Consider the following 27032-nt stretch of genomic DNA (forward strand, 5'->3'; position numbering starts at 1 on the left):
GAGCTAACAGAGAGGGGGAGAGGGGAGATCGGGTGAAATGGGAGAGGGCGAGCCGGGTATAGCAGAAGAAGGGTATAGCAAAGAAATTATCCCTACCGAAGTCGGTAGGAGGAAAGAATAAATTTGCGAAAGATAATGATGGGTAGAAATAATATTGGAGACATTAGAGATCAGAGAGAGAGGAGACCGAGAGAGGTAACCAAAAGAGAGATGACGTGAAAAGAGGGAAGGGTGGGGTAGGAAAAAAAAAGGGGGGGGGAGGTCTAAATGAGAAAAAAATATATAGAATTGCAATAGGTTAATGGTGGGTAAGTGTAATTGGTAAGATGAGAGAAACAGACAAGTCCCTGGGAGCTCTTATTTACAGATGAAGTAATAATGGGGTATAAAATCATGCCCTGCCAATGGTGGATCCAGGGTTCACTGTCCAGGGATGGGATTGGCGGGACACAAGTCCCTTGAAAAGAATAACATGAATTGCTACAGGCAGGCCAGAGAGAAAGAGAGAGAGATATATATAGAGAGAGAGGGGGAAGAGAGAGAGAGAGAGAGAGAGAGAGAGAGAGAGAGAGAGAGAGAGAGAGAGAGAGAGAGAGAGGGGGGGGGGGGGGAGGGGGGAGGGGGACACAGAGAAAGGGAGAGGGAGCTTATACAGAGAGAGAGAGAGAGAGGGAGCTTATAACATGACATTATCACAATCCTGTGATGGAAACTGCATTTTACAGAAAAATGCAACTTAATTAGGAAGAGAAGAAGAAGAAGGGAAAAAAGAAGACGAAGAAGACGAATAAGAAGAAGAGGAAGTAGAAGAAGAAGGAGAAAAGAAAAAGAGGAAGAAGAAGAAGAAGAAGTAGAAGAAGAAAAAGAAGAAGAAAAAGATCGAGGTGAATAACACATACAGCCACAAGAGGGCGCTTTAGCCGACGAGCGCGAAAAAGAGGCAAATCCGTGCACAACATGGCGAACGTAGAACAGGTAGGCTTCATGAATTTATAATGTTCAACGTTTGTTTCAATACTCTGGAACCAGTAGAATAAGTTTAAACGTAATATTTAGATTATAAGATATTGACACTTTTTAAAGAAGTCATTATGTTCGTATTAGATTGCTCAGAAATTGATCAAAACCTCCTCTGAATTACAGAGATCTCCCGAGAGATTGCGATTGCGATGTGTCATGTGTGTTGTGGTCAATGCAGTTGGTGTGCTCCATTCATCGGAGAACGGGAGCGGGCATGCACAGCCTGTTTTTGACAATGTCTGATGACAATGACAGAGCAATTGCACTACCAGGTACTAGCAATCTCTGTCTGATTGATTGTATTTGTAGACTCTAACTCTAAGACTATAGATTCTGAGTCTGATTCAAAACTTGAGTTGGATGACATGAAACTTAATATTATTAGGTCCAGAGTGGGGCTCCCAATTAATGTAAATATCAGAAAGTGAAATTCTGCTTCAGTCATTCAGTGCTTGTTTTGTTTGACTAAAACTTTTGACTGAGTTTGACTTTGACCATAACATTAACAATGCAATGCATGACATGTGTATCAAACTTGAACTTTTTTCCCTTCTATTGTTAATCTTCAAAGGGTTATGCAGCCTATCACAAAGATTTGTAGAAAGATTAGGGCCTATACAAGTTTTGTTTGGAGTTCTTGTGAAATTCATTTATCCTGCACAGTAGAAATTTCATTATTTGATTTGCTTGTGATGTTGAATTCTTTCCTCATCAGATATGTCACTAACTGACTAAGTCTAAAACAAAGTTAATGTGTTTATTTTGGACAAGGTGGCCACCTCTTTTTAATGAGTCAATGTTCATTTCTAGACTTAAAATCCTGAATGTTTGAGCAACCTTTTATTTAGATTTAATGAAATAAAAGAAATATGTACATGTTCTTCTACTTCTAGATCCAAGAATTTACAATGTATTGTTTCAGACTTTCAGGTGATATTTTGAATTGTCAAATTCTATTTTAAGAATGAAAGGGGAACAAAAGTTCCAAAACCCACAAAATGTTGGATAATTGAGGAATATTGACCAACAGGGGAAAAAAAACAGTAAAACATTTCCCCCAGTTATTGAAACAAACTATAGACAGAGGATACAAAGTAAGATTACACAAGTTCTGATAGTGCCTCTTGTCTTGGAGATACATACTTGTTGCTTCCAGTCCACCATCTGGTGCATTCTTATACTTGATACTTGATGGAGTAATCCCTTTAGCTGCTCACTCGGGAATGGGATGGTAGGTGAGGTGAGTTGCTATGAAGTGTAGAAATGGTGTGTGGACGTGGACAAAGCATTTATCAATGTACAGTGAAATATGCTAAGTCAAGTGCAAGTGAGAACCACACCAGTATTACTTAAATGATGTGAGAGTCTACTGGTATTGCATGCTTTTGTGTGAAGTTACCTGGGTAAAGGTGTTTGTTAAAGCCCCACTGCACTACTTATAGTTACCGCTACTTGCGCCCTCTATATAGCAAACAATGCCTAATCAGTACCCATTGATCCCCCATGATGCTCTTTTTCTTATGTTAATTGATAGCTGATTTGATGAGATAACCACCTGTCAGTGACCTTGCAGGGAGGTCTAATCCCCTGGCCAAACAAGTGCAGACAGGCTTTAAAGAACACGGTTATCATCCATGATTTGTCCTTTTTTTATCCTCACACCAGGAGCTTGTGCAGCTAGAGCTGCTGTGCAAGCAGCTCTATGAGAGCCCGGACACCGAGCAACGTACGCAGGCCGAGAAGGCTCTCGTCAACTTCACCAACTCTCCAGATCTCAACAAATGCCAGCTTTTGCTTGAAAGAGGAAATGTAAGTATAGTCAGGCGTTGTGTGTGTGTCTTGACAGGTTGTGTATCCGGCATTTGATTTAAAACAGCAATTGAAGAAGTTCATAAGCAACATTTCATCAATCTTCTAAGAGCTCTTCTCGTTGCCAAATTGAAACTGGAGTTAAATACTGTATGTTACTGACAGATAATTTCATATTCGTTCTGGCAACATATGTTTTGTGCTTTGTTTTCATGATATATCAACACAAGGTTGTTCAAAACTGGATTAGGTGAGATAAATTAATGTTTGTAATATTCCACAAGCAATTGGACATACCCTCACAACACATGTACTTTCACACACCTCTCTCTCTCTCTCTCTCTCTCTCTCTCTCTCTCTCTCTCTCTCTCTCCCCATGTGTAGTCTGCCTATGCCCAGTTACTTGCATCATCATCACTCATCAAGTTGGTCTCCAAGACAACCACAGTCATTCCCCTTGAACAGAGGATAGATATCAGTAAGTACATTTCTTCCCTCAACAGTATGTGGGAGTGGGTAAAGGCACATTGTACATATGATGGGGTTATCAAAGTTCGCAGAGATTTTTGATCAATTTTTTTACATCAAGAGCAATCATGTTTTGGTAATTGGTACACTTTAAATAGATGATTAGTGGATTTTTACTGACATTGTGGTAGCGGTCAATTGTACATATATCGCTAAGTTCTCATACTTAATAAATATATCAATGTTTAGTTGTTTATTGGTGATGTGACATTTACTGATTCATAAACACTTACCTATCTGACCATTCTGTTTGCCCAATACATTTTGTGAAGTGGTTGTTTGACTGTGAATTACTGAATTTATTTCTTCGTTATTGTATAGAAAATATATATATTCAACCTTAGTTTTATAAATACTATTGACTGCCTTATTTCTTCTTTTTACAGAAAATTATGTTTTGAACTATCTTGCCAATAGAACTAAACTGCCCAACTTCGTATCGCAGGCACTCATTCAGGTAATTATAGTTTGATGTTGTTGTGAAGAGGATGATCTAAAACTTGTATTTGTGTTTTTATTTGACTGATAATTAAAACAAAATTAAATGCTAGGAAAGTATGTTCTGTGCAGTTTTGTTCGGTAAACTTCTTTGAATAGAACGTTTACAATGACAAACAAATAACTTCTTTTTTTTAATCACTTGAACCCAAACTGGGTCAATGAAAGGAAAATCTAGAGGAAACATAAATAGAAGTGTCGTAGTCGAGTGGTTTAAGCACTTTACTTGAAATTTGAAGGTCGCGGTTCGATCCCCGACACGGCACTAATACCCTTTGGCAAGACGTTAATCTACATTTGCCACTCTCCACCCAGGTGTTAAATGGGTACCCGGTAGGATGCGAAAGTTAATGTGGTTGGATGAGCAAGTGGCGCTTGTAAAATGGCGACTGGCCAGAATGCTTTGTTGGAGTGGAGAATGTGCATACATTGTTTGCGGGTAAGCCGGAATCCGATGACCGGGGTAATAATATGTACTGCGCCTAGAAACAAAGTATTAGGCGCATTATAAATGTGAGCTATTATTATTATTATTATAACATACTTATCAGAATTAGGACATCATGATCACTACATAAGGGATACCTGGGGGGTGTTTCATAAAGCTGTTCGTAAAGTTACGCATGACTTTACGAACGACTTGTATAGGAAGTGCATGATAGGATGCCCAAAGTTTTTCCTGATGTTTAAACAAAGTGTAACTATATTTCCAATAACCTCAATTCAATTATGGCAAAAAAATAGACTTTGCATTAAAAATGTTTGTAATAACAAGAATGTTAATCTACATCTGCACTGTTCAACTTTAGTTAATGCAGTTGATAATGATTGAGCATCCCATTTGGCTTTACATATGTAAGTCTTTCGTAAAGTCATGCGTAACTTTACAAACAGCTTTATGAAACACCCCCCTGGGCCAGAAAGCCCAGAATGAAGATTGCTAGTCAATAAGAGTATGTACCACCTCTAACTTTTATGTTTCACTTTCTCTCACCCGTTAGTTACTGGTGCGCATCACCAAGCTAGGCTGGTTTGATAGCAGGAAAGATGACTATGTCTTCAGGAATGTCATGTCGGATGTTTCAAAGTTTCTCCAGGTAAGAAAAAAGACAAACTGACTGATCATATTATCATACAAAGCAGAAACGTTATTTTAAAAAATAGAAATAATAATAGAAATAATATTTCACAAAGTGCACACATTTCAAATATTGAGTCTCAGTTTTGCAGTATTCTGAACCTATAAAATGTGGACCACTTGCGATATTCACGAAAAAATCATGCATACAAGTGTTTCTTGCTTTGTAGATGAACACTTGGCAGTCTTGATTATTAAAAGTCTAAAAATTCAAACAAGGATTTAAGTATTATAATTGTAATAGTTTTTTTGGGGTTCTTTTTTATTGAGATAACCTAATATACATGTAATGGTTAGTAAGGATCCATGTTAAACAAATGTTAACTCTGATCTATTATTTTACAGTAATAATCCAATTTTCAAATTTTACTTCCCTGTTTATTAGATATTCTAAATTTGCTGCTGTATGGCTTTCATACCAGAAGGTGTAATTGATTGTTTTTTACTTTCATTTCAGGGTTCCATGGAACATTTTGTCATTGGAGTACAACTCATGTCACAACTTGTCAGTGAAATCAATCAGGTAAGTAACATTATGAAGTCCTCTAAAGAAGTTCTGCAATTTAAGTTTTATCATCGATATCTGTCTTGATAGCATATTATCATACTTGAAGTTGGTATCATTGAAGAGCCTTTGCAATGATGCCCCATTTTTAATTATTATGTTATTATGGAATGTGCAGTACACATGAATATAGGGCCAAGTTAAGAGTGAAATGTTGCAAGATGCATTGTTATTGTCAGTAGTGTATTTTGCTGCCCGGCAAGCAGTAGATGGCAGGTTCAAATCTCGCAGGTTCCAAATAGAATTCTGACTTGTTTCTATTTTCAATTACCAGTACAAGATCAAGCACCTGATCTTTATCTACTGGATGCAAGCCAAAAATTTCTTTACAACAATTGAAACTTCTCCCAGGAAGCCTAACATTCAATGCTAAGTATACAAATATTTCCTTCCCTTCAGCCTGACAACATCCGTCCTCTGACCAAGCATAGAAAGATAGCCTCCTCCTTCAGAGACACCATGCTCTTTGAGATCTTCAACATGGCATGCAATCTACTCAAGCAAGCTTCCAAAGGCGGTATCAACATGCAGGATGACAGCAAGGTATTTAAGATAGTTCTAGAATCCTGTATGTTACCGACAGATGATCTTTCAGGCAATCTTTGACTTGGTTTTTTCCCACCATTCCTATTTTGAAGGAAGGATTCAATTCAATTCAATCATTTATTTCCAAATTCCAACATCAATTAAAAACAATGTGTAAAAAAACAGTCAATGGCAATCAAACGATTAAGAAGATAAAAAACAAAACAAGTATAGCATTCAATAAGAAACAAGGTACCGACTACATAAAAATCATAAGTGGATAATTGGAAAGCCAGGTTTTGGCTTATTAGGGTGTGTTCACTTAGTTTGTGTATTTGTTTGTTTTTACATTATTATTATAAAAATTTAGACATTGGTCAAACAATACATAAAACATAGAACAAGAGAACATAAACATGAAAAACATTAAAAAAAAACATATAAGAGCATTCCTATTTTGGGCCTTCAAGCTATTGTTTTGAAGCCTAGATTCCTCTCTTTTTTCTGAAATACTCTGTGTGAAAAGTATGCAAAATAGACTGTGTTCCTAATTTTGCCTTGAGAGATTCCTAATGTTTGCTGTGAAACGTTGGCAGGTAGACTTATCCCATTTTCATTTTTCCAACTAACAGCAAGCTGTGATCAACCAGCTCCTCCAGCTAGCCAGGAACTGTTTGACCTTTGACTTCATAGGAACCTTGACCGATGAATCCTCGGATGACCTGGGTACTGTCCAGATACCTACAGGATGGAGGTCAGGTAAGGAGAGGTCAACAGTCAACTAGAGAGCATTATAAAAACCAGAGGCCTGTTTTATAAAGAGTTGCAATTAATCGCAACTTATTTGAGGATGATATCAATCACAATTATGTACATAAGACATGGGAAACTGGAAACAACAACTTGCGATTGATTCAGATCAATCACAACTCTTTATCAGATGCTGCCCTGTAAATGATTGATGCAACACTATGTATTTATGCCCATGTCCTTTGAATGAAATTGCGAGTTGAAGCACAACAATAATAAAACAATGATAAATGTTGACGTGAAGATCACATATTTTTGTACTGTTCTGTAAATGTCTGCGTACAAGGAACTGGGGGGGGGGGGACGACGAATTACAGATCAGAACCATGACAATGTCTACAGATTGGAACATTAATATTTGATGAACATTGATCAGTTAACATACTTATGAAATTCACATTTATAGATGTTTTTACCGGAATCCATCGAATCTCATTCTAGTTATTCACTTAAATCTGGTGTGAGCTATGAGTTGTCTTACTTAGTCTATCATCCTCAGTCTATCATCCTCAGAATTTGACTTTGGATGGAACTTTATCCTAGTGTTGGAATCAAATTCAGTAGAATATGGGACCAAGAGGCTAGCTGTCTAATTTTACACATGATGTGTGATGGTGTTATAGGCGGGATCCATGTTCCATTATTTAACTGTTGCTATGCAAAACAAAAATAACAAAATTCTGACTAAATGATGTGTGACTTGATAGCAGTGCTAGCATTAACATTCTCTTTTCCTTCTTTTACTTCTCCATAGCCTTTCTGGACTTCAGCACTGTACATCTCTTCTTTGATCTCTACAAAGCACTACCAGCAACTTTAGCACCAATAGTAAGTTTGAGAGTTTTGATGCAACCATGTTAATACTAATGTTTACCATCTGATATATAAATTCAAAATATTACTAGTGAATGTGTTGACCGATAGAAATAAGTGCTAATTCAAGTCTTCAGGAAGAATTAAACAAATTTTTTTAGAACACTAATATTATTGTGTGTGTGTTTATCTTGAAATGTTTAGTACATTTTAACAGAACATACCTTTTGTTTTCCTTTGCATACAGGCCCTTTCCTGCCTAGTTCAGATAGCATCAGTACGGCGGTCGTTATTCAACAATTCAGAACGAGCCAAGTTTTTATCACAGCTAGTCAGCGGGGTCCGGGGCATCTTGGAAAATCCACAAGTAAGTCGAAGTTTATATTCATCAGGTTTTAGTAATTTATGATTTTATTTACCAGACTGATCATAAGCAAGCATATGCTTGCAGATGGACTGTTTCATCAGACTACTGAGAAAATGAGTACATGCTGGTAGATAAGCAACCAGTGAAGATGGACTTGGTATTTGAGGATTAAAACAAGACCAAATGGCACTAGCTAGTCTGTTTAGTCTTGAGCAGTTAATGCCATCAATTTGCAGAAAATGCAAGCAAATTGCAAACCAAATTTTGGAATGGCATGGGCTGTGTCATATTAAATATAAATATGAAGAATAAATCAGATAGACAACTTCAACCTGTTGAATATGGGCCCTGTTTAAAAGAACTTTTTACCCATAACAAGTTTCAATTACTATTATAAGCTTCTGAAATCCTTACATTTGATTGGCTGAGAGCAGATTTGTCACAGCTCTGTGCCACTTTGTATTGATTACAAGTTTTGTGAAACAGGGCCATGATTTGATTTGGTAAAACATATATTTTCCATAGTTTCAAATTTATCTTGAGCTCAGTATTCAAATGTTTTCCGTTCTCACTTGCAACCGATTGTTTGACTTGCTACCTTGAACAGGGTCTTTCAGAAGCAGCTAACTACCATGAGTTCTGCAGGTTACTCGCAAGATTAAAGTCAAACTATCAGCTGGGTGAACTAGATAGATCCAAATTTTATCTTAAGCTCAGTATTCAAACATCCTTGGTCTTAAAAATTTTCCATTTTCACTTGCAACCCATTCTTTGACTTGCTACCTTGAACAGGGTCTTTCAGAAGCAGCTAACTACCATGAGTTCTGCAGGCTACTCGCAAGATTAAAGTCAAACTATCAGCTGGGTGAACTAGATAGATCCAAATTTTATCTTAAGCTCAGTATTCAAACATCCTTGGTCTTATAAATTTTCCATTTTCACTTGCAACCCATTCTTTGACTTCCTACCTTGAACAGGGTCTTTCAGAAGCAGCTAACTACCATGAGTTCTGCAGGCTACTCGCAAGATTAAAGTCAAACTATCAGCTGGGTGAATTGGTCAAAGTAGAAGACTACACAGAAGTCATAGCGTTGATTGCTAAGTTCACCGTCTCAAGTTTACAAGTAAGTGCATCAATGGTTTTAGGAAGATTACTGGAAGATTGTTCTTGACACTTCACCTCAAATCCATGTTTTTAATTGCAGATGACAAGTGCTCAGCACAAAAAATACATGGGAGCGGTGAGTGAGCTAGCTCTGGTAAGCTCTGAAAGAGCTCTGGTAAAAAAAAACATTAAAATAATTAAATACCAATTTGATTGCATGACCTTTCAATACAGCCTGAATGATACAGTCATACCTGTAAAAAAAGACCACACAAGGGAAACAAGAAAAGCAGTATGTATGTATATACAGGGTCATGTAGTGGAAGCTTCAATAATCAATACAAAGGAAACAAAAGGTGGTCTTTATAGACAGGTGGTCATTCTGTACAAGTGGTCGCTATTTCATTTTGCACTGTATTGAGATCTGTTCTTCTGTATGTTGCAGGCAACGTTTGGCAATTTGCACCTAAAAGTATTCACTACCTCATGACGTAATGGTTATGGATGGTAGCATCCCTTTGAAATCGCTATTTGTTTCATTGAATATAGCCTGATTGTTAATATAATTTGTATAGTTGCGTCCCAATTGAAAGGGATATCCTTTCTTTGAATTAAGCCTTAAGTATCATATTTGCTTTCTCCATATGTTGCAGGCACCGGTCTGGCAATTCGCACCCAACAGTATTCACTACCTCCTGACGTTATGGCAGCGGATGGTCGCTTCCGTACCCTACGTCAAGGCCACAGAACCCCATCTCCTGGAGGTGTACACCCCAGAGGTCTCCAAGGCCTACATCACCTCCAGGTTAGACTCGGTGACCATGGTCATACGGGACGGGCTGGAAGACCCCTTGGATGATACCGGTATGGTGCAGCAGCAGCTGGAGCAGGTGAGTGGTTGTACCCGTTGAATGAACTCTGAAGGAGTGAGAGTATGGGGAAGTTGTTGACTGATCTGTGTGTATTTATTCATTTATTTATTTATTTATTTTGTTTTATTACAACAGGGTAGCCCCATCAGTAGTTAAAATACTGTTATACTTGGGGGCCCTGCATAACATAAAAATACATATAAAGACATACATATACATGAAAACATCATAACATGGTGAATATTCAACATGATTAGTTATACCACATGCTGTTTGGTAAGTACTGTTCAAAGTGCCCATGAGAACTATATTAATAAACATTAATCTATACTTGTCACACTTGCACCAAGTGTTACCTGGTACGATTATTCCTGGGAAGTGTGATCTTAACAGTTGCCGGAGCTGAAGCTGTAGAAGAACAACGGGGTGTGTTATCATTTATTTCATTGTTTGTTTCTGTCTGTTCCATTTGATCTCTGCAGCTGTCCACCATAGGTCGGTGTGAATACGAGAAGACCTGTGCACTTCTCATTCAGCTCTTTGACCAATCGGCGCAGGATTACCAGAAGACCATACCGTCTAGTCCAGAAATGGCCATACAAGAAGGTAAGATTTCTGTTGTCCAGTATGCTATGACCTTTCTTTCTGTGTAGGTGATCCAACATGTGCTTTGGCAACATTGCCTCAGTGATATTTGCTCCTGTGGTATCCAGGCTGTATTTTGTCAAAGAGATAGGGTTAGCATTAGAGTTGTTTATAATGGCCTATAAAGCATTCCTTCTATTCTAATGTTTGTCTAGTCTGATTTTATTCCCTATATTGCAAAGTTATAGCTGGTCTATGTTTGTCTGTTTGTTTGTATCTGCTTTAAACAGATTAATCAAGGAAGAAGAGGAATCTGTAAGCAAATTCTTTCTAAAGGGAAAGGATTTGTTAGATCTACATTGGGCACGAAAGGACATCTACTGTTTCAAAAAATAATTTGCTGCATTATTTTTGGATAATTGGGTATTTTAATCAATTGGTGTATGTTTGTAAGCTCTTTGCTTGGTTTATTTGTGTATGATGCCATGTACAATATTTAGAGTGTATTTAATATTTGGTTGTACTGGGTTGTGTTAGGTACATGTATGTGCCTAATTGTAATTTTGTTTTTCCATTCAGATACATATATTTTTCCTTTGTACAACATTGTCATTCTTTAATGTTCCTCATAAACCTGTTTCTAGGGAAATAGAAACATCAAAATCATTGCATGTCAGACTTCGGGGAAAAAGTTGAACCATTTTCTGCATTTTTCTTCACCTGCCGATATTATCGGAACCACAATCTTTTGCTTGTTGTTTATTTGTTTGTTTGTTTATTTTATTCTCTTTTGTACAAAGTACAGGAATTTGATGGCAAGATAATTTAATATTATGTTCAAGAAAACACGCTTCCGGTATCCATGTTGTGGAAGAATAATAATAACATGTGTGGTTTACCCATAGTATTCTCATCAGTAATAACACTGTACTCCTTGAGGGCCCTGCAATCGTAGTATTACACTGGCTTTATAGCCAAGATACCATGATAAGAAGTTGTCTGTTTGACTTTAGCCTTTGTAATTTCTCAATCCAAATTTAACAGACAACTCAATTTAGTATATTTTATTTAAAGCATCAGAACTCTTCTGAAACTTTTCTTGAGATTTTTGTTTGAAAAAAGTACAACACATATTTTATTCTTCATCCATAATGATTATCTTTCATGGCAGTAGCCCAGAGCAAAGTTAATAAGAAAGAAAGGGCTGTTTATTACAAAGCTGAAAATAATTATTTTTGCATTGTAGTATTTCATTCAATGCACAAATTAAATTGTTCCTACTTCACACCAATTTTAACAGACCAGGTTTTGTTGTAATGAAGGTAGTGAAAGAAAAAAGGTTTATTAGATTGATACAATTTTTGTGCCATTTTGCATTTGTTAACTTACACCTGCTATTAAAGGTAAAGACCAGTATTGGAAATGCCCCAATTTCAAAAAATGAAATGGAAGCTCTCATTACTAATCATGTGAAAGAATATGTTTTGACTAATACATGATGATAAAAATTTGCCGGGAAACCGCCTACTAATTCATATATTTGGTAAATTTGTTTCTCTCATGGTCTGTGAGAGATATAGGGTAGTCCCATATACATCTTTCTGTGTATAGTGCTTGTAACTTTACAAAGAAAGGGCCAAATTTCGTATCATTTTGATGATTCCAGAACCTTGCAGATGCTAGATGCTAGATGATCAACCTTTTCTGATCGATTCCACAACGTTTCTTTCACAATGCAATCGCATGATCATAACTGGTCTTTACCTTTAAAGCTGGTATGCAGCCAAATAATTGCTTTCAAGAAATGCTTTGGAGACTTCTGACAATTCCCTTCTTAAAATATTGAAAAAAAACATGATACCTCATTCATATGGTGTCTAAACAATTTCTGATTCTTGTAAGTCACACATTTACAACACTATTACATTCCATATATATGGCACCTGCCCCCCCCCCCCCCCCCCACCTCACTCTTCCCAATTGACAAGCAAAAACTGTATCGGGTAGGTCTAAAAATATTGCCTTGCATGATTGGCACCTGTACTTGGCACTATGACACTTATCCAAACTCTCTCATTCTTTCTAAAAAAAATTGTTTGCCTCGGAATAGAATTGTCTAGTTAGACGGCGCTATATAAATGCCTATTATTATTTTTATTGGCATTCACTGGCTTGATTTCCTGAGGACTCATTCGCTCTAATTCCTCCTCTTTCCCCCTATTGGTGACAGGTCGATTGACTTGGCTGGTGTATATCATTGGGGCCGTGATCGGTGGTCGGGTCTCTTTCACCAGTGCGGATGAACACGATGGGCTAGATGGGGAATTGGTCTGCAGGTAAAAAACAAACATCATTTAATCTTTGCTTTATTAACTCGTTATAGAGTGGTGAAGTGTGACGTCATCAAAAGTCCATTTTTGGAATTTCTCAATTTTTTCTTCATTTTTTACAAGCCAGAGCAATATAACACTGAGTTCCTATAGGACATCTATCTATTCAGATGATCATATCTCAGCCAATACTTAACATGTTCAATTGGTTTTCGACATTTGGGCATTATTTTTCATGCTCTTTTGGAAAATGAAGAAAAACTAAGGAATTCCAAAAATTGTTTTTTATGATGTCACAGCTTCGGTACTCTATTTGCCTCACGAATAATCTCTCTGTTCTACATTGTATGTATATTATGGGATAGATGCATACCAGTGCAAATTAATCTATATCGGTGTTAAAAGGGTTGTCATTTTATGTCATGGGTCAATGAATTCTATGGAGCTCATATTAAAGCTAACTCTTAATGAAATTCTCAAAAAGTGTAAGTTTTCAGAATTTGATTTAGTGGTTTCGTACATCGCCTTTCATCTTTACTATCCTGATTTGTGAAAATTTGAATTGGACATTTACTCCTGTAGAAGTAAGTGGGCTCATAGGTGAATCTTCTACCACAAAAATTAATTGTAGACAGGTAATATGGCAAGTCCAAAGGCAGAAAGAACCTGTGCACAAGTTGTAGGCTCCGCCGACAAGACTGACATGCCGCGAGACTAACAATGTTGACAGGCCTTCTCGAAAACTTTTCTGAAAGTTCATGAGACGGACAACAGACTGTTTGTCTCACGGGCTGTCAGTCTCGTAGTCTTGTTAGGTCTACAGGAACGTCCCATTGCATCGCTTGTTGTTCCTCGCGTACCATACCTTTCTTTATGTTATCCGTAGAGTATTGCAGTTGATGAACCTTACCGATGCCAAGCTGTCCCATGGTGGATGCGAGAAGCTGGACATTGCCATGCTCAGTTTCTTTGAACAGTTCACCAAAATATATCTCGGACACCAGATACAGAAGTCATCCAAGGTAAGCAGTATGAAAGCTCACAGTGGCTTAGCTACAGGAAGACCACAAAGGGTCATCCAATAATTAAAGGGATCCGTTAACTTTGTCTCAGATTCTGAAACAAAATCCTGGATTTAGCTCATGCCTCAATTATAATTATAAACCTTAAGGTCAGTCAGGAACTTCATGACTTTTACAGGCCGACTGCCTGTCTGATTATCAAGATATTTTTGATTGGAAAACGAAACCAAATTTTGCGTTTGCCAAACGGTTTTCATTACACTAAAGTTTTTTGGGGAAAACGAGTATGGTAAAACCAGTCACTCAAAGATTTTTACTTTTTTGAGGCACTTCTTGATCATTTTGAAGCTGGATATTTTTAGGGCTTCAATATTACACCATATCACAGACACTGGTAGCACGTAGGGCCGTGCATCTCAGATTTAACCTTGTTAAACGATGCCTTTAAAGAAAAGAAGGAAAGAGAAAAGAAAGAAAAATAGTAGAAGAAGGGAAAGGAAATGTGAAGAGAGATGATAGGACCCCACCCACGATCTTCCCTGTAATTGATGGCCTCGTTTATTCATATCTCATTTGCCTTGTGAGACAGCTCCCCTCCACAATGTTGCCGCGTGAAGGATTGGAAAATTATACAGCTTCCTTGTGGCAAAATCAAACAGACCAATTCTTCACATGAATTCTAATAACCTTTGCACACTTAAATATATGATATGATACCACATTTATGTATACTTAGTTTCTCATTCTAAACATTGAAGAAGAAAACAATTCAAGTTTACATACAAATCACTTCTACTCTCTAAATTCAATATACTGGTAAAATCTCTTTTCATCCACCCTGACCTGAATTCCTCTCTGTTTACAAATTAAGTGTACATTTCACAGGCTGCCCAGAAATACCTTACTTGTCAATTTCATCCTGTTTGAAAGTGAATTTCACTATTTGATTGATAGGTGGATTGTTGTGTGAGAGTCAGTTTGTTGATTTCATGGCATTAAAATTCTTCACTTGTATGTTACATCTGTCATTCTGGCATGTGTTAATTTCAAGATTCCTCTCACTGTGTCGCATTTGACCTTCCAGATATTGACCTTCACACATCAAACTATCTCTCTTTCTTTCTCTCTCTCTCTCTCTTTCTTTCTCTCTCTCTCTCTCTTTCTCTTGTTTACTCTCTTACTTCTTCTTTTTCTATTTCTTCTCTTTCATCCCCTTTTCCATGCTTCCTCTCCCCTTTTTATGCCTCTGCCACCGAAGGTGGTGCCGGAGGCATCATGTTTTCAGGTTGTCCGTACGTCCGTCCGTACGTCCGTCCCGTTTGACAGTTATCACAATATCTCAAGAACCATTTAAGATTTAAACTTAAGACTCGGGAATAGTATTCATCACCATAGGAAGACGATCTGATTAGATTTTGGAGTACGTAGGTCAAAGGTCACAGGTCACAGAGGTCAACTTATGAAATTCCTTGTATTGAGTTTGTTAGCGCGATATCTCAAGAACCATTTGAGATTTAAACTTCAAACTTAAGGATAGTATGTATCACCATAGGAAGACGATCTGATTAGATTTTGGAGCACGTATGTCAAAGGTCAAGGGTCACAGAGGTCAACTTATGAAATTCCATACATTGAGATTGTTATCATGATATCTCAAGAACCACTGGAGATTTAAACTTCAAACTTAGTGATAGTGTGTATCACTATAGGAAAACAATCTGGTTACATTTTGGAGCATGTAGGTCAAAGGTCAAGGGTCATAGAGGTCAACTTATGAAATTCCATACATTGAGATTGTTATCATGATATCTCAAGAACCACTGGAGATGTAAAAACTTCAAACTTAAGGATAGTATGTATCACCATAGGAAGACGATCTAAGTAGATTTTGGAGCACGTAGGTCAAAGGTCAAGGGTCACAGAGGTCAACTTATGAAATTCCATACATTGAGATTGTTATCATAATATCTCAAGAACCACTGGAGATTTAAACTTCAAACTTAATGATAGTGTGTATCACCATAGGAAGACAATCTGTTTAGATTTTGGAGCACGTAGGTCAAAGGTCAAGGGTCACAGAGGTCAACTTATGAAATTCCATACATTGAGATCGTTATCGCGATATCTCAAGAACCACTGGAGAATTTTCACTTCAAACTTAATGATAGTATGTATCACCATATCATAATATCTTAAGAACCACTGGAGATTTAAACTTCAAACTTAATGATAGTGTGTATCACCATAGGAAGACAATCTGATTAGATTTTGGAGCACGTAGGTCAAAGGTCAAGGGTCACAGAGGTCAACTTATGAAATTCCATACATTGAGATTGTTATCATGATATCTCAAGAACCACTGGAGATTTAAACTCCAAACTTGTTTAAATTGCTCTATGGCGGAGGCATCATTTTCGACTGCGCGCAGTCAAAATTCCATCTAGTTCTCTCTCTTTTGTCTCCTTCATTATCTCTCCCTCTCTTTATCACTCTCTCTCTCTCTCACTCTCTCTCTCCCTCTTTGTTATTTTAATCTAGATTTAAACAATGTGTGGCCATCCTATTCCTGAAGGCAATCACATCTTGATCTTGATCATATCATATTCTTCCTTCAAAAGAAAATGCATATATCACATTAAACCCATGAAGAGTAATATTGTATAAAAATGCATGTTATGGTGAGTGCTGCTACACTCTTTAATGTAACAAAATATATAATTTTAATGGGGTTTGTGTCTGAGTATTGTCTCTCTTCCTCTCTGTATATAATAATATAATGATAAAAGGTCCATTTTTATAGTGCAGCTACTATATGAATATACTCTACTGCGCTTATATCCTCATAATTACCCTTTTTCATGAATTTCTCTTTTTCATGAATTTCTCTGTATACAGCTGTATAGGACGTTATCCCAGGTGCTAGGACTCCAAGACGAATCCATGGTTCTCAGCGTATTCATCGGTAAAATGTAAGTCCACATCAATTCAAGTTTTTTTCTTAGTTGTGCTTTCTTTAAAGGCATCGTCTAACAATGTTAAATCTGAGAAGCATGGCCCTACATGTTATCAGTGTCTGTGATATGGTGTAATATTGAAGCCCTAAACAAAATTGCGCTTCTAAATGATCAAGAAGTGCCTCTAAAAAGTAAAAATCTTTGAGTGACCGATTTTACCATACACATTTTCCCCAATAGACTGTAGTTTTATAAAAGTCGTTAGAAAAACAAAAAATGAAATTTCGATTTCCAATCATAAATATCTTGATAATCAGACAGGCGATTGGCTTGTTAAAGTCATTGGATTCCTGACTGACCTTAAGGTTTTTAATTATGATTGCAGCATGAGCTAAATCCAGGATTTGTTTCAGAATCTGAGACAAATTTAATACTGAGTCACTTTAATATGTAAGAGCTTATTTGGTATTCCAAACACAATAGGAAAAGATCTTTGTTTTCAAGTAAAATTACCCAACATTCTCATCATGAAATATTATTTCACAACACATGCATTCCGAAAAATAAATAATGTGTAAAGTTGTCTTTTAAATAATCGAATTCGTCTGATACTTTATCCATCAGTATCACCAACCTCAAGTACTGGGGAGGCAGTGAGCCCATCATCTCCAAGACGTTACAGCTCCTCAACGACCTATCTGTCGGGTACAGCAGCGTCAGGAAGCTAGTCAAACTCGAGGCAGTGCAATTCATGTTAGCTAATCATACAGTGAGTACAAGAAGAGAGACACGCTTTGTAAGTTATAAACATTGGACTTTATCAGGAGTTATGAAGTTTAATTTGCATAACAGTTCAGTGAGTTTTGTTTTATAATTTCACAGTAAACTTGTACTCAATTAAATGCTTATGTGAGCTCAAATGGAATGGGCAGTTTTTCATGAATGCTTAGGTGAGTTGGTGAGTTTGGTCCCCAACAAAGTTGAAGAGAACACAACAAACCTAAGCTTAATTGCTTATTTTGCTTCAGCTGAATTACTTAAAAGCATTTCCATCGAATACATGCCCAGAATATTCGATAATGCAAGAAATTTTATGTTTTCCCTTTTTTTGTTACAATAACTTGTTTTGTTGTATTGGTAAGTGTTACAGGAAAAATATTAGAGCTAGCCTTAATTAATAAAATGAATGGCATGTTTACTTTGCATGACATACTGTATTGTTCCCTTACTAACTTACTTTGACACTTCAAAGTACAACTTATGACCAATTTAATGATGTTTCACAATGACAGAAATGTCTAGTCGCATTTCTATGATATTGTTTAAATTTCTTCTGTTTCATAGCTGCCATCCTTTCCTATTTTGGAGGAATGATTCCTACTTTTTAGCCCGTAAGCTAATGTTATGAATCCTAGATTCCTTTCTTTTTCTGAAAACTTTTATATAAAAAGGTATACAAAATGACTGTATTCCTGTGTGTTGCCAAATGAATAATGAATCAATATTAAATAAATAAATCATCCTGTCAACCTTCGTCTTCCTACCACAGAGCGACCATTTCCCATTTCTGGGAGCCAACGGCACGTTATCGGTCCATGACATGAGATGCCGATCGACGTTCTACACAGCCCTCGGGCGGTTACTGCTGGTAGATCTAGGTGAGGACGAGGAGAGGTTTGAGACGTTCATGGTACCCCTCACCACAGCCTTCCAGTACGTAGGCAACCAGCTGGCCAACGCTAAGACGGGGTCAGGGTGGAATGAAGCAAACACAAAGGTAAGATGGATTGTTCCAGAAGGAAACCTCTCCCAAAGAATAAGTGTAGGTATTCTTGCCGTTTGATGTAAAATATTTTTTACGAAAGTGTACATGAGATATATAAATGGAGATATTCTTGGCATAACATGGACAAGGCCATTGTCTTTAAAATATGATGTATCAGGCAAAGATGTACATGTATCATGCACCAAGCTTTAGTTGGAAATACTTTTTAATTCAATAACAAAACCTTTACTTTTCAATGATGGGAAAATTGAGCTAAGAAGGTAAAAAATTATATTTGGTGAAAAAACGTGGGACTTGAATACAGGTCTTTCCATCAGCTACATTCTTGAACCTGTCTTATGATTATCCTCATATCCATATGATTTATGAATGCAACCATTTTGGATGTGCAGTTAATGTACTTATAAATGGGAAAATCATAGCAATTTTTTTATTTTGTTGTTGTAATCCTTTCATTTCTTAGTTGATCTACTGTCCAGACAGAGCAAAATAAAAGTCCCCAAAAGACTTCTATTTAATGATTTGTTTTCTTTCTTATTTCTCTTGCTAAACAGAGGACACTGATTGGACTAGCTCGAGACATCAGAGGGATTGCCTTTGCATTCAACACTAAGACAAGCTACATGATGCTCTTTGACTGGATGTATCCTTTGGTATAATCATGAAATACTGATGTGATTATTCTATCCCTAAATGTGTTTGTTGTTGAATTCATATGTGTAGCCAATGGAAAGTATTTCAATTGTCCTAGTTTCTATTTTCTGATTTCAAACTGATAAACACAAAAAAATCAGGGTTCCTTATACTTAACTGTATTACTTACAAACAGGCACTACTATAATAACAAAGCAAATGTTAAAACTTTTTTTAGTGACCTGTCTGTTTAATGCAAAAACTAGGTATTTGTAGGCTAAACAAGCCACACACCAGCTTGCAAATTTTGGGTAGGATTAGCATCTCTCTACCCTAGAAGGACTCATATGACCAATACATTCACAAAGTCTTAAATTTAAGTATATTCCTATCTACTACCAATATTTAAGATGATGAAGCGGATCCTACTCTGTGTTAGACTGTTCCAAAGGTTTCTTGTGTGGGTTATTCTTACTAATGCCCTTACTGCTGTGTATTACTTGTTTACAAGTCAATGAAAGCAGTGAGAGAGATATCACGTAATTCACTCATGGGGTGGCTGAATCAAACTAGTTCTTCCTTGACCAAGTGCCTTCGCTCCAGATACCCTGCATACACCCCCGTCTTACTGAGTGCCATTGAGCTATGGTACCATGACCCTTCGGTGACCACGCCCCTTCTCAAGCTCATGGCCGAGTTGGTCCAGAACAGATCGCAGAGGTTGCAGTTTGACGTCTCCTCGCCCAACGGGATCCTACTCTTCAGGGAAACCAGCAAGATGATGGTCGCATACGGTGAGTCCCACGAGAGATGAGTATAAAAGAGGCGTAGGGAACTAGGGACTAGTGAGATTGATAGGAATGGTTAATATGGTGGCTAGAGGGAGGGGGGGGGGGAGGATGGGAGGTAAAGAGACAGTTTGACGCCTCCTTGCCGAACAGGGTCCTACTCTTTAGGGAGACCAGTAAGATGATAGTGGCATATGATGAGTATTGCAGGAGGGTAGGGAGAGGTTGACAGTAGCTTGATAATGCCTATAGTCACTCCACAAACTTATTCCGAACGAACTGATTCAAAGCCATGATAATTATAATAATAATAATAACAAGGTAATTAATATGGCCTTACACATTCAACACAGTTTCACAGCGCTTCACAGAAAGACAAACAAATTAACATCCAAGAAGAAGTGGGATGATTGGAGAGATTTGAAGGCCTTCTCAAAAACACCTAATGAAGGAGATAGGTGGACAGGTAATGTTGGTCTATTGTCGGTCCGTGGTTGTGATATATGAGTGAGATGTAGAGGATTGGAAGGGGGGCTGGGGCAGGGGAGCAATTAAACAACTTATTTGTGGTTTGAAGTCTACTTAATCTGGTGTAAGCGAATTATGACCTTCTGCACATGGAAACTGACGGCCCAGTCCCTTTAACGTCTAATGAGTCATTTTGCTTGTTCTTACATATTGTTAACTGCATTTCTAATATGTTTTGTCCTTTCTTTGTTTTTGTTTTTTTGCATTTTCCTGTTGACAGGTTCAAGATTGCTTACACTTCAAGACATTCCAAAAGACCAGATCTACCAGATGAAATATCCTTTAGTTGCAAATATAAACTTATGACTACTTGTGGTGTTCATGATGTTATTATTTCTATAAATTGTATGGCACTGTTAGAGCAGACCCACTACCTGATTGACACCATAGGTAGGGGGCTTGTATGATGTGCTAGAGTAAATGGTATCTTTCATTACGCTCAAACCTCACACTGCCCTCTGTGGTGGAGTGAAGGCTATGAAAAATGCCCACATTTCATTTAAAGTATATCCCAAATCCAATTTCTTCATATTGAATATGGCTTAATTTTTTGTATTTTCATTTGAAAAAGCAAAGCTTACAGAGTAACAAACACAAGGCACACACTACTACATTTCATTTGAATTTTTAGTTGAAAGTGAATAGCAATTTCAAAGTATGATCCATTTTTTTGTTCAAAGATTGTGTTCCTTGACTATCTTTCCCCTCCCCACGTTGAAAGGCATAGCTGTATGTTTCTCTATGTTGAAGGCTGCCCTCTCTGGCAGTTATGTCAACTTTGGCGTATTCCGTCTCTACGGCGACAGTGCGCTGGAAGAAGCCCTGCAGATGTTCGTCAAGCTCCTCCTCTCCATCCCTCTCAGCAACCTGCTGGTAAGTCTTGAAGAATTTCATGGATCAGGGATTGGATTGATGTGGGATCATGACGATAATGTTTTTCAAAGCAATGAAGTGTCTAGCTAGTGTCGTTATAGAAAACCTACATTCTTTTTTACTAACCATCTGATGAATGTTTGCTCTGTATTAAGAAGCTGTAACACGATTTTTCAAAGTTTTCAACTACCCTGTTTTTCCCAGGAAACAGGAAAATGTCCTTGGGCAAGATATTAATCTACATTTGCCACTCTCCACCCAGGTGAAGTAAATGAGTACCCAATTGGAAAAAATTCTTTGAATGCTTATGCGCCTCGTCATGGTAGCTCTGTTAGAACCAGGATAACGATATGATTGCAGGGCCCTCGGGGAGAACAGTATTAATACTAATGAGGCTACCCTGGCATACCTGCCAACCACCCCGATTTAGGCGGAGTTTCTCCGCATTTTTCATACCAACTCCGAATTCCGAGTGCATGCCTCAAAACTCCGATTTTTTAAAATTTTAAAATATTTTCAAAACAAACGACTGTTGCATAAGACTAAAGCATAACACAGCACTGATAACCAGATCACGCCGACATCTGCGCTCGCGCTCATAGAAGATATTGCATAGTAACTGCATGCGTATAGCCCACGTGTATTTATATTACATGTGCAGTTGATACACCGGCCGTGCATAAACACTGTATACATTGGCGTGTTTTCTTCAATGCTTGTGCAATGACTGCGATCGTGGAAGCTTGTTATTTACCGGACTTCCTCGGATTTATTTTGGATTACTACTACTATATTCTTCTTCTTCGTTGATTTCTCCATTTTTGAAGGACAAAATGGGTAAGACTCGTGCTGTTCATAATCAGAAGTATAAGAAAGAATACGGGAAACAATTTCCAGTTGCAGAATCAGCACTCGGACTTCAACACGCATTTTGCATTGTGTGTTCGGCCGACTTCAGTATCAACCATGGGGGAATGAATGACATTCAGAAACACATGAACTCCAAGAAACATAAAGCTTTCAGCGAAATTAAGGACAAGGCTCGTCCAATTTCAACCTTGTACATCAGCTGGATTGGTTGGTTCCAGTAGCCAGTAATTCTGAATCTTTCTACCTTTGCAAAATAGGGCTCCTAACTCAGAGGTGGGTAGTGAAACATGTAGTTTTGTGAGTGTTCACATTTTGATATTTCAAAAATTGTTTATGTGTGGGGCGAAAAGGTTGAAGGAAAAGGCCCATTTGCACCATTAAAATGGAGAGGAAAAAAAATAGACCCTAAAGTCCTGTGTACCCCCCCCCCCCCCCCCCCAATCTACGGGCTACTACCCCAATCCTTCGGTGGTTCGTGACCTCGTAGTCCATCCAGAAAAATTTACTCATAATTTCTCTTGTCTCAGGTTGGCAGGTATGCCCTGGGTAAACAACACATATTATTATTATTATTATTATTAATGTTGATAAAACACACCTCTTTCAAGCATTTCAAGTGTTGACCCACAATCTCTTCAGTATTCGTTTATGATCTGAATGGGCTACAGTATACTCCTTTTCTATTGAGTTGACATATTAAGTGAAGCCAGTGAGCACTAACAAGAATGAGAGAAATTATTGTTGCATTTTTTTTCTTCTTGCAGGACTACCCTAAGCTAAGTGGATCCTACTATGTGCTGCTTGAATGCCTAGCCCAGGATCACATGGGTTTCATCAGTAGCTTAGAACCCCAAGTCTTCCTTCACGTCTTATCATCAGTATCAGAAGGTCTAACGGCACTAGGTGAGTTCACACCCAACTAGACTGAATGGTCCATTGAGAGTCAGAAAGGTATTAAATTAAGGGTGTTAAATGATTTGAGTTAATGCACTTTATGGGTTTCATCGTTAGCATTGGACCTTTGAATTTCCTTCATGTCTTATCATCAGTATCAAAAGGTCTTACGGCACTAGGTGAGTTCACACCCAACTAGAACAAATGGTCTGTTGAGAGCCAGAAGGGTATTAATTTAAGATTGGGTTTCATTGGTAGCTTAGGACGTCAATTCTTCCTTCATGTTTTATCATCAGTATCAGAAGATCTTATGGCACTAGGTCATTTTGCACTGCGGTAGAACAATAAAAAAGTGAGAGCTCTTGTGTTTCATAGTACAAGTTGACGCTCTTATGGCCCTCAAGAGATGAAATTGTCCGGAGCCAGAAGGTGTTTTTTACAATAACTGAAACCCACATGGAGCACAAAATAATTGGATTGCAGCTGGACCTTCAAAGACATTGTATTATCAGGAGTTGTGAAATTGTGTAAAATATTTTTGATTGGGGTTCTTTTTGTAGTATGAATAAAAAGGTATGATGAGCCTTTCACATGAAAGAAATCCTTATATGCTACATGTTCTATTGACGTTAGACCGATTGGATGACTGTTCCGCTCTTCAGCCAAGTTTGCCTGTCTCTGACTGAAAAGCTTTACAAATACACACACACATTTTGATTTTGCTAAAACGTAAGACCAGTAGGAACATCACTCAGGTAGATTTTACATGTCTAATTTCATTTCTGAGTTGGCAATTTCTCCCGAGATCCATCACAGCCAGTCGTATTTACAATTGTGCAGAAGGCTCGAGTCAGAGTTTTGGAGAATAGACTGGCAAGAATTCTGTGCTACTGTGGCTACTATTAAACAAATAATGCATAGGTGTGAGTGCGTTATGGTCGATGCAGAGCCTGAGGGCATTCACTATGTTGCAATAAATTTCACGAGGCGTAGCCGAGTGTATTTTGTGCCATTGTGAAAACCCAAATAGCACTGCATCGCCATAACGTCAGGACCAAAAACCTGTGTATTATTTGTTTTATAAAATGGGTCGACAATCTTACTCAGCAAGGCCATAAGATCTCTCCTCGTTGCCTTCATCCACGGTTGTTATCACCAAAATGCACCCCATGCAGATGGTACCGTGCAGATAGCAAAAAATACTGCACAGTCACATGATCCATTTTGATGCTTCTCATTGGCTACATTCTTGAACCCATTTTATAATTCATGATATACAGATACGATGGTGTGCACAAGCTGCTGCGCCATCCTAGATCACATAGTGACGTTCCTCTTCAAGCAACTCACCAAGAGCGGTAAGACGAGCAGCCAGCAGAGCAACAGCTGGCCCAAGAGTGGAGGGGACACCAAGAACTACAGCAACCTCCTGGATGTACCGAGGGATCTCCTCAGACAGGTTGGTTTGAGCAGTTTTTCTGTTCTTTTCACTCTTCTGGGGTACAATAGACCAGTTCATGGTTGGCACATTACTGCAATGACCCCGAATATCCACAGATCTTCAAAACACTCTGTACATTTTGAAATAATCACTCCTACAGTGATGGAGGTGCCATATAAATAGCCTTTGTTTCCCCTTTTCGAAGAATACTTCCACCTGCGTATCATGGAGCACTGCTTGTGCATTAATGAATAATGATTACATAACTTTCATGAGCATGTAACCAGTATTTCGTCTCCGTGTATTTCAAAATTTGTTCTGCAATGACCTTTATCTGCTCATGCTTAGACTGCAACTGTGAACTGGATTATTAGAATAATCAAACATATGAAGATACTCACAATTCAACCATTCTGCCATCTTCTAAGTTCCTACAGAAGATTTGAGTAACAATACAGGTTTTTTGTCGTAATTTTGAAGGAAAATCCTTTGACTTGCTCAGAAACTCATTTGGTGGATGCATCTGTTTTGAGACAATATCTAGAAATCAAACACTTTCTTTTTTACAGAATGGACAAAACCTGAATTTATTGTGCTTCGTTAGATTGTTCTTCTCACCTTTGCATCGTGAGATTTATTGATGACCAAATGAACACTATCAAAGATCCTTAGAACACAGTTGAATTCAGTTTAATGAGAATTTAAGTACAGATATTTTTTAAATTCCCTTTTGATTAAGAGAGTATGCATTCCAAATATGCCAGTCAGGAAGTGCACATGCTGATATTTGATTTTCCTGTTTGTTCATTTGTCTCGCTAGATGCTGTCGACAGTACTGAATATCATCATGTTTGAGGAATGCAGGAATCAATGGTCCATGTCCAGACCACTCTTAGGACTCATTCTACTCAATGAAGATGTAAGTCACCAGATACCAAATAGCCATGATAAAATTTCTTTCCCCTCATCAATATATGCATGATTTAGCGCACCATGTCAAATGTCGTCTAAATTTAGGAATAATGTGTTTGGTTACAGAAAACATTGAAAACATTGTTCAATTTTTACTATCGGTAGTGTTGAATGGCATTGAATATAGTTTTATAGAGATGACATAACATTTACATGTTTAGTGCGATGACTTAGAGCTTCAGAGTTAGGGCACCCTTCCCCCTTTCCACTTCGGAAACCAAATCAGCATAACTTAGATATGTGTTAAAAGAATTAATATTTTTAGCAGGAGATGAATTGTATTTTCCTTTTTTCACACATTTTGTTCAGCATTTCCAAGAGTTCCAGCAGTCTGTAATCAGTGCCCAGCCGATGGAGAAGCAGCAGGACATGCACATGTGTTTCAAGAATCTGATGGACAGCATCGAGAGGAATCTAAGGACAAAGAACAGAGACAGGTGAGAACTCGGCTAAGCCTGGGGGGGGGGTGTTTCACAAAGATCCTAAGTCTAACTTAACGCTAAGTTGGACTTAAGAAATATGGAAAGCCGTTAGAATCTATGAAAATATTTTGTAAAAGTTATGTTAAGGGGCATAAAATTGTTGATTAAAATCTTCATATTTTCTATTATCAAGGAGATTTCATGTTCTTGATTTGGAATTTATAAATAGTCTAAATACTTGAATTTTTGCTTTGTATTATTTTATTTTAAGGCTACAATTGGCTCTCCATAATTTTTAAGTCCAACTTAGAGTTAAGTTTGACTTAGGATCTTTGTGAAACACCCCCCTGGAGTTTGTGGCTTCATATGTGCTGGTCAGGGCAGTATCTTATTTGTTTAATTTGTTTAAGGCCATGTAAAAAAATATACATGTTTAGCGTCCCCGCCCGCTTCCTTTTTGGGGGCCACCTCCTACTTTTTTCTTCTTTTTTTTTTTTTTTTTTTTTTTTTTTGGAGAAAAAAAACATAAAAAACACTGCTAAGATGGATCTATTTCTGATTTTAATAAAAAGAAAAAAAGTTGGCGACCATCTTGAAAAATAGCTTGACTGTCAGGGAAAATGTATCGAGCGGCCATTTTGAGCGGCCATTTTGAAAGAAAAAAAAGGGCCTCCTCCTTCCTATTTTTCAAAAAAACAGAACGCTAAACATGTTTGTTTTTTTATTTGGCCTAATCATCAACATTAGAAGGGAAAAAAATCCTATCAACATGTAATTGATAATATCTTGCTATCTTTCATTATATATCAAAGAAATATGACATTTTGGAGCTGACTTATCAAAAGTGTACTTCTCGTTGGAATATATCAGTCCTACTATAACTG

At 37.6% G+C, this 27032-nt stretch overlaps 1 protein-coding gene across 1 annotated transcript in view; it reads left to right on the forward strand.

The window, feature by feature from the left end:
- Window positions 1–896: 896 nt before the first annotated feature.
- The window catches only part of LOC581937 (exportin-7), a 33140-nt gene continuing 7004 nt past the window's right edge, over window positions 897–27032 (forward strand). Inside the window, exons 1-26 of the mRNA XM_030985777.1 lie at window positions 897–975; window positions 2686–2829; window positions 3214–3307; window positions 3744–3814; window positions 4857–4952; window positions 5451–5516; window positions 5958–6101; window positions 6716–6842; window positions 7648–7721; window positions 7954–8073; window positions 9051–9197; window positions 9832–10068; window positions 10533–10656; window positions 12866–12971; window positions 13852–13987; window positions 16883–16956; window positions 17566–17710; window positions 18491–18718; window positions 19282–19370; window positions 19964–20154; window positions 20897–20951; window positions 21390–21549; window positions 23184–23322; window positions 24594–24772; window positions 25575–25673; window positions 26036–26163. Of these exons, the coding sequence (XP_030841637.1) occupies window positions 958–975; window positions 2686–2829; window positions 3214–3307; window positions 3744–3814; window positions 4857–4952; window positions 5451–5516; window positions 5958–6101; window positions 6716–6842; window positions 7648–7721; window positions 7954–8073; window positions 9051–9197; window positions 9832–10068; window positions 10533–10656; window positions 12866–12971; window positions 13852–13987; window positions 16883–16956; window positions 17566–17710; window positions 18491–18718; window positions 19282–19370; window positions 19964–20154; window positions 20897–20951; window positions 21390–21549; window positions 23184–23322; window positions 24594–24772; window positions 25575–25673; window positions 26036–26163 (3191 nt within the window). The 5' untranslated portion in view covers window positions 897–957. The remainder of the gene's footprint in view (window positions 976–2685; window positions 2830–3213; window positions 3308–3743; window positions 3815–4856; window positions 4953–5450; window positions 5517–5957; window positions 6102–6715; window positions 6843–7647; window positions 7722–7953; window positions 8074–9050; window positions 9198–9831; window positions 10069–10532; window positions 10657–12865; window positions 12972–13851; window positions 13988–16882; window positions 16957–17565; window positions 17711–18490; window positions 18719–19281; window positions 19371–19963; window positions 20155–20896; window positions 20952–21389; window positions 21550–23183; window positions 23323–24593; window positions 24773–25574; window positions 25674–26035; window positions 26164–27032) is intronic.

This window comes from Strongylocentrotus purpuratus, unplaced genomic scaffold (assembly GCF_000002235.5).
Source record: "Strongylocentrotus purpuratus isolate Spur 01 unplaced genomic scaffold, Spur_5.0 spur5_scaffold_15, whole genome shotgun sequence".
NCBI classification, from domain to species: Eukaryota; Metazoa; Echinodermata; class Echinoidea; order Camarodonta; family Strongylocentrotidae; genus Strongylocentrotus; species Strongylocentrotus purpuratus.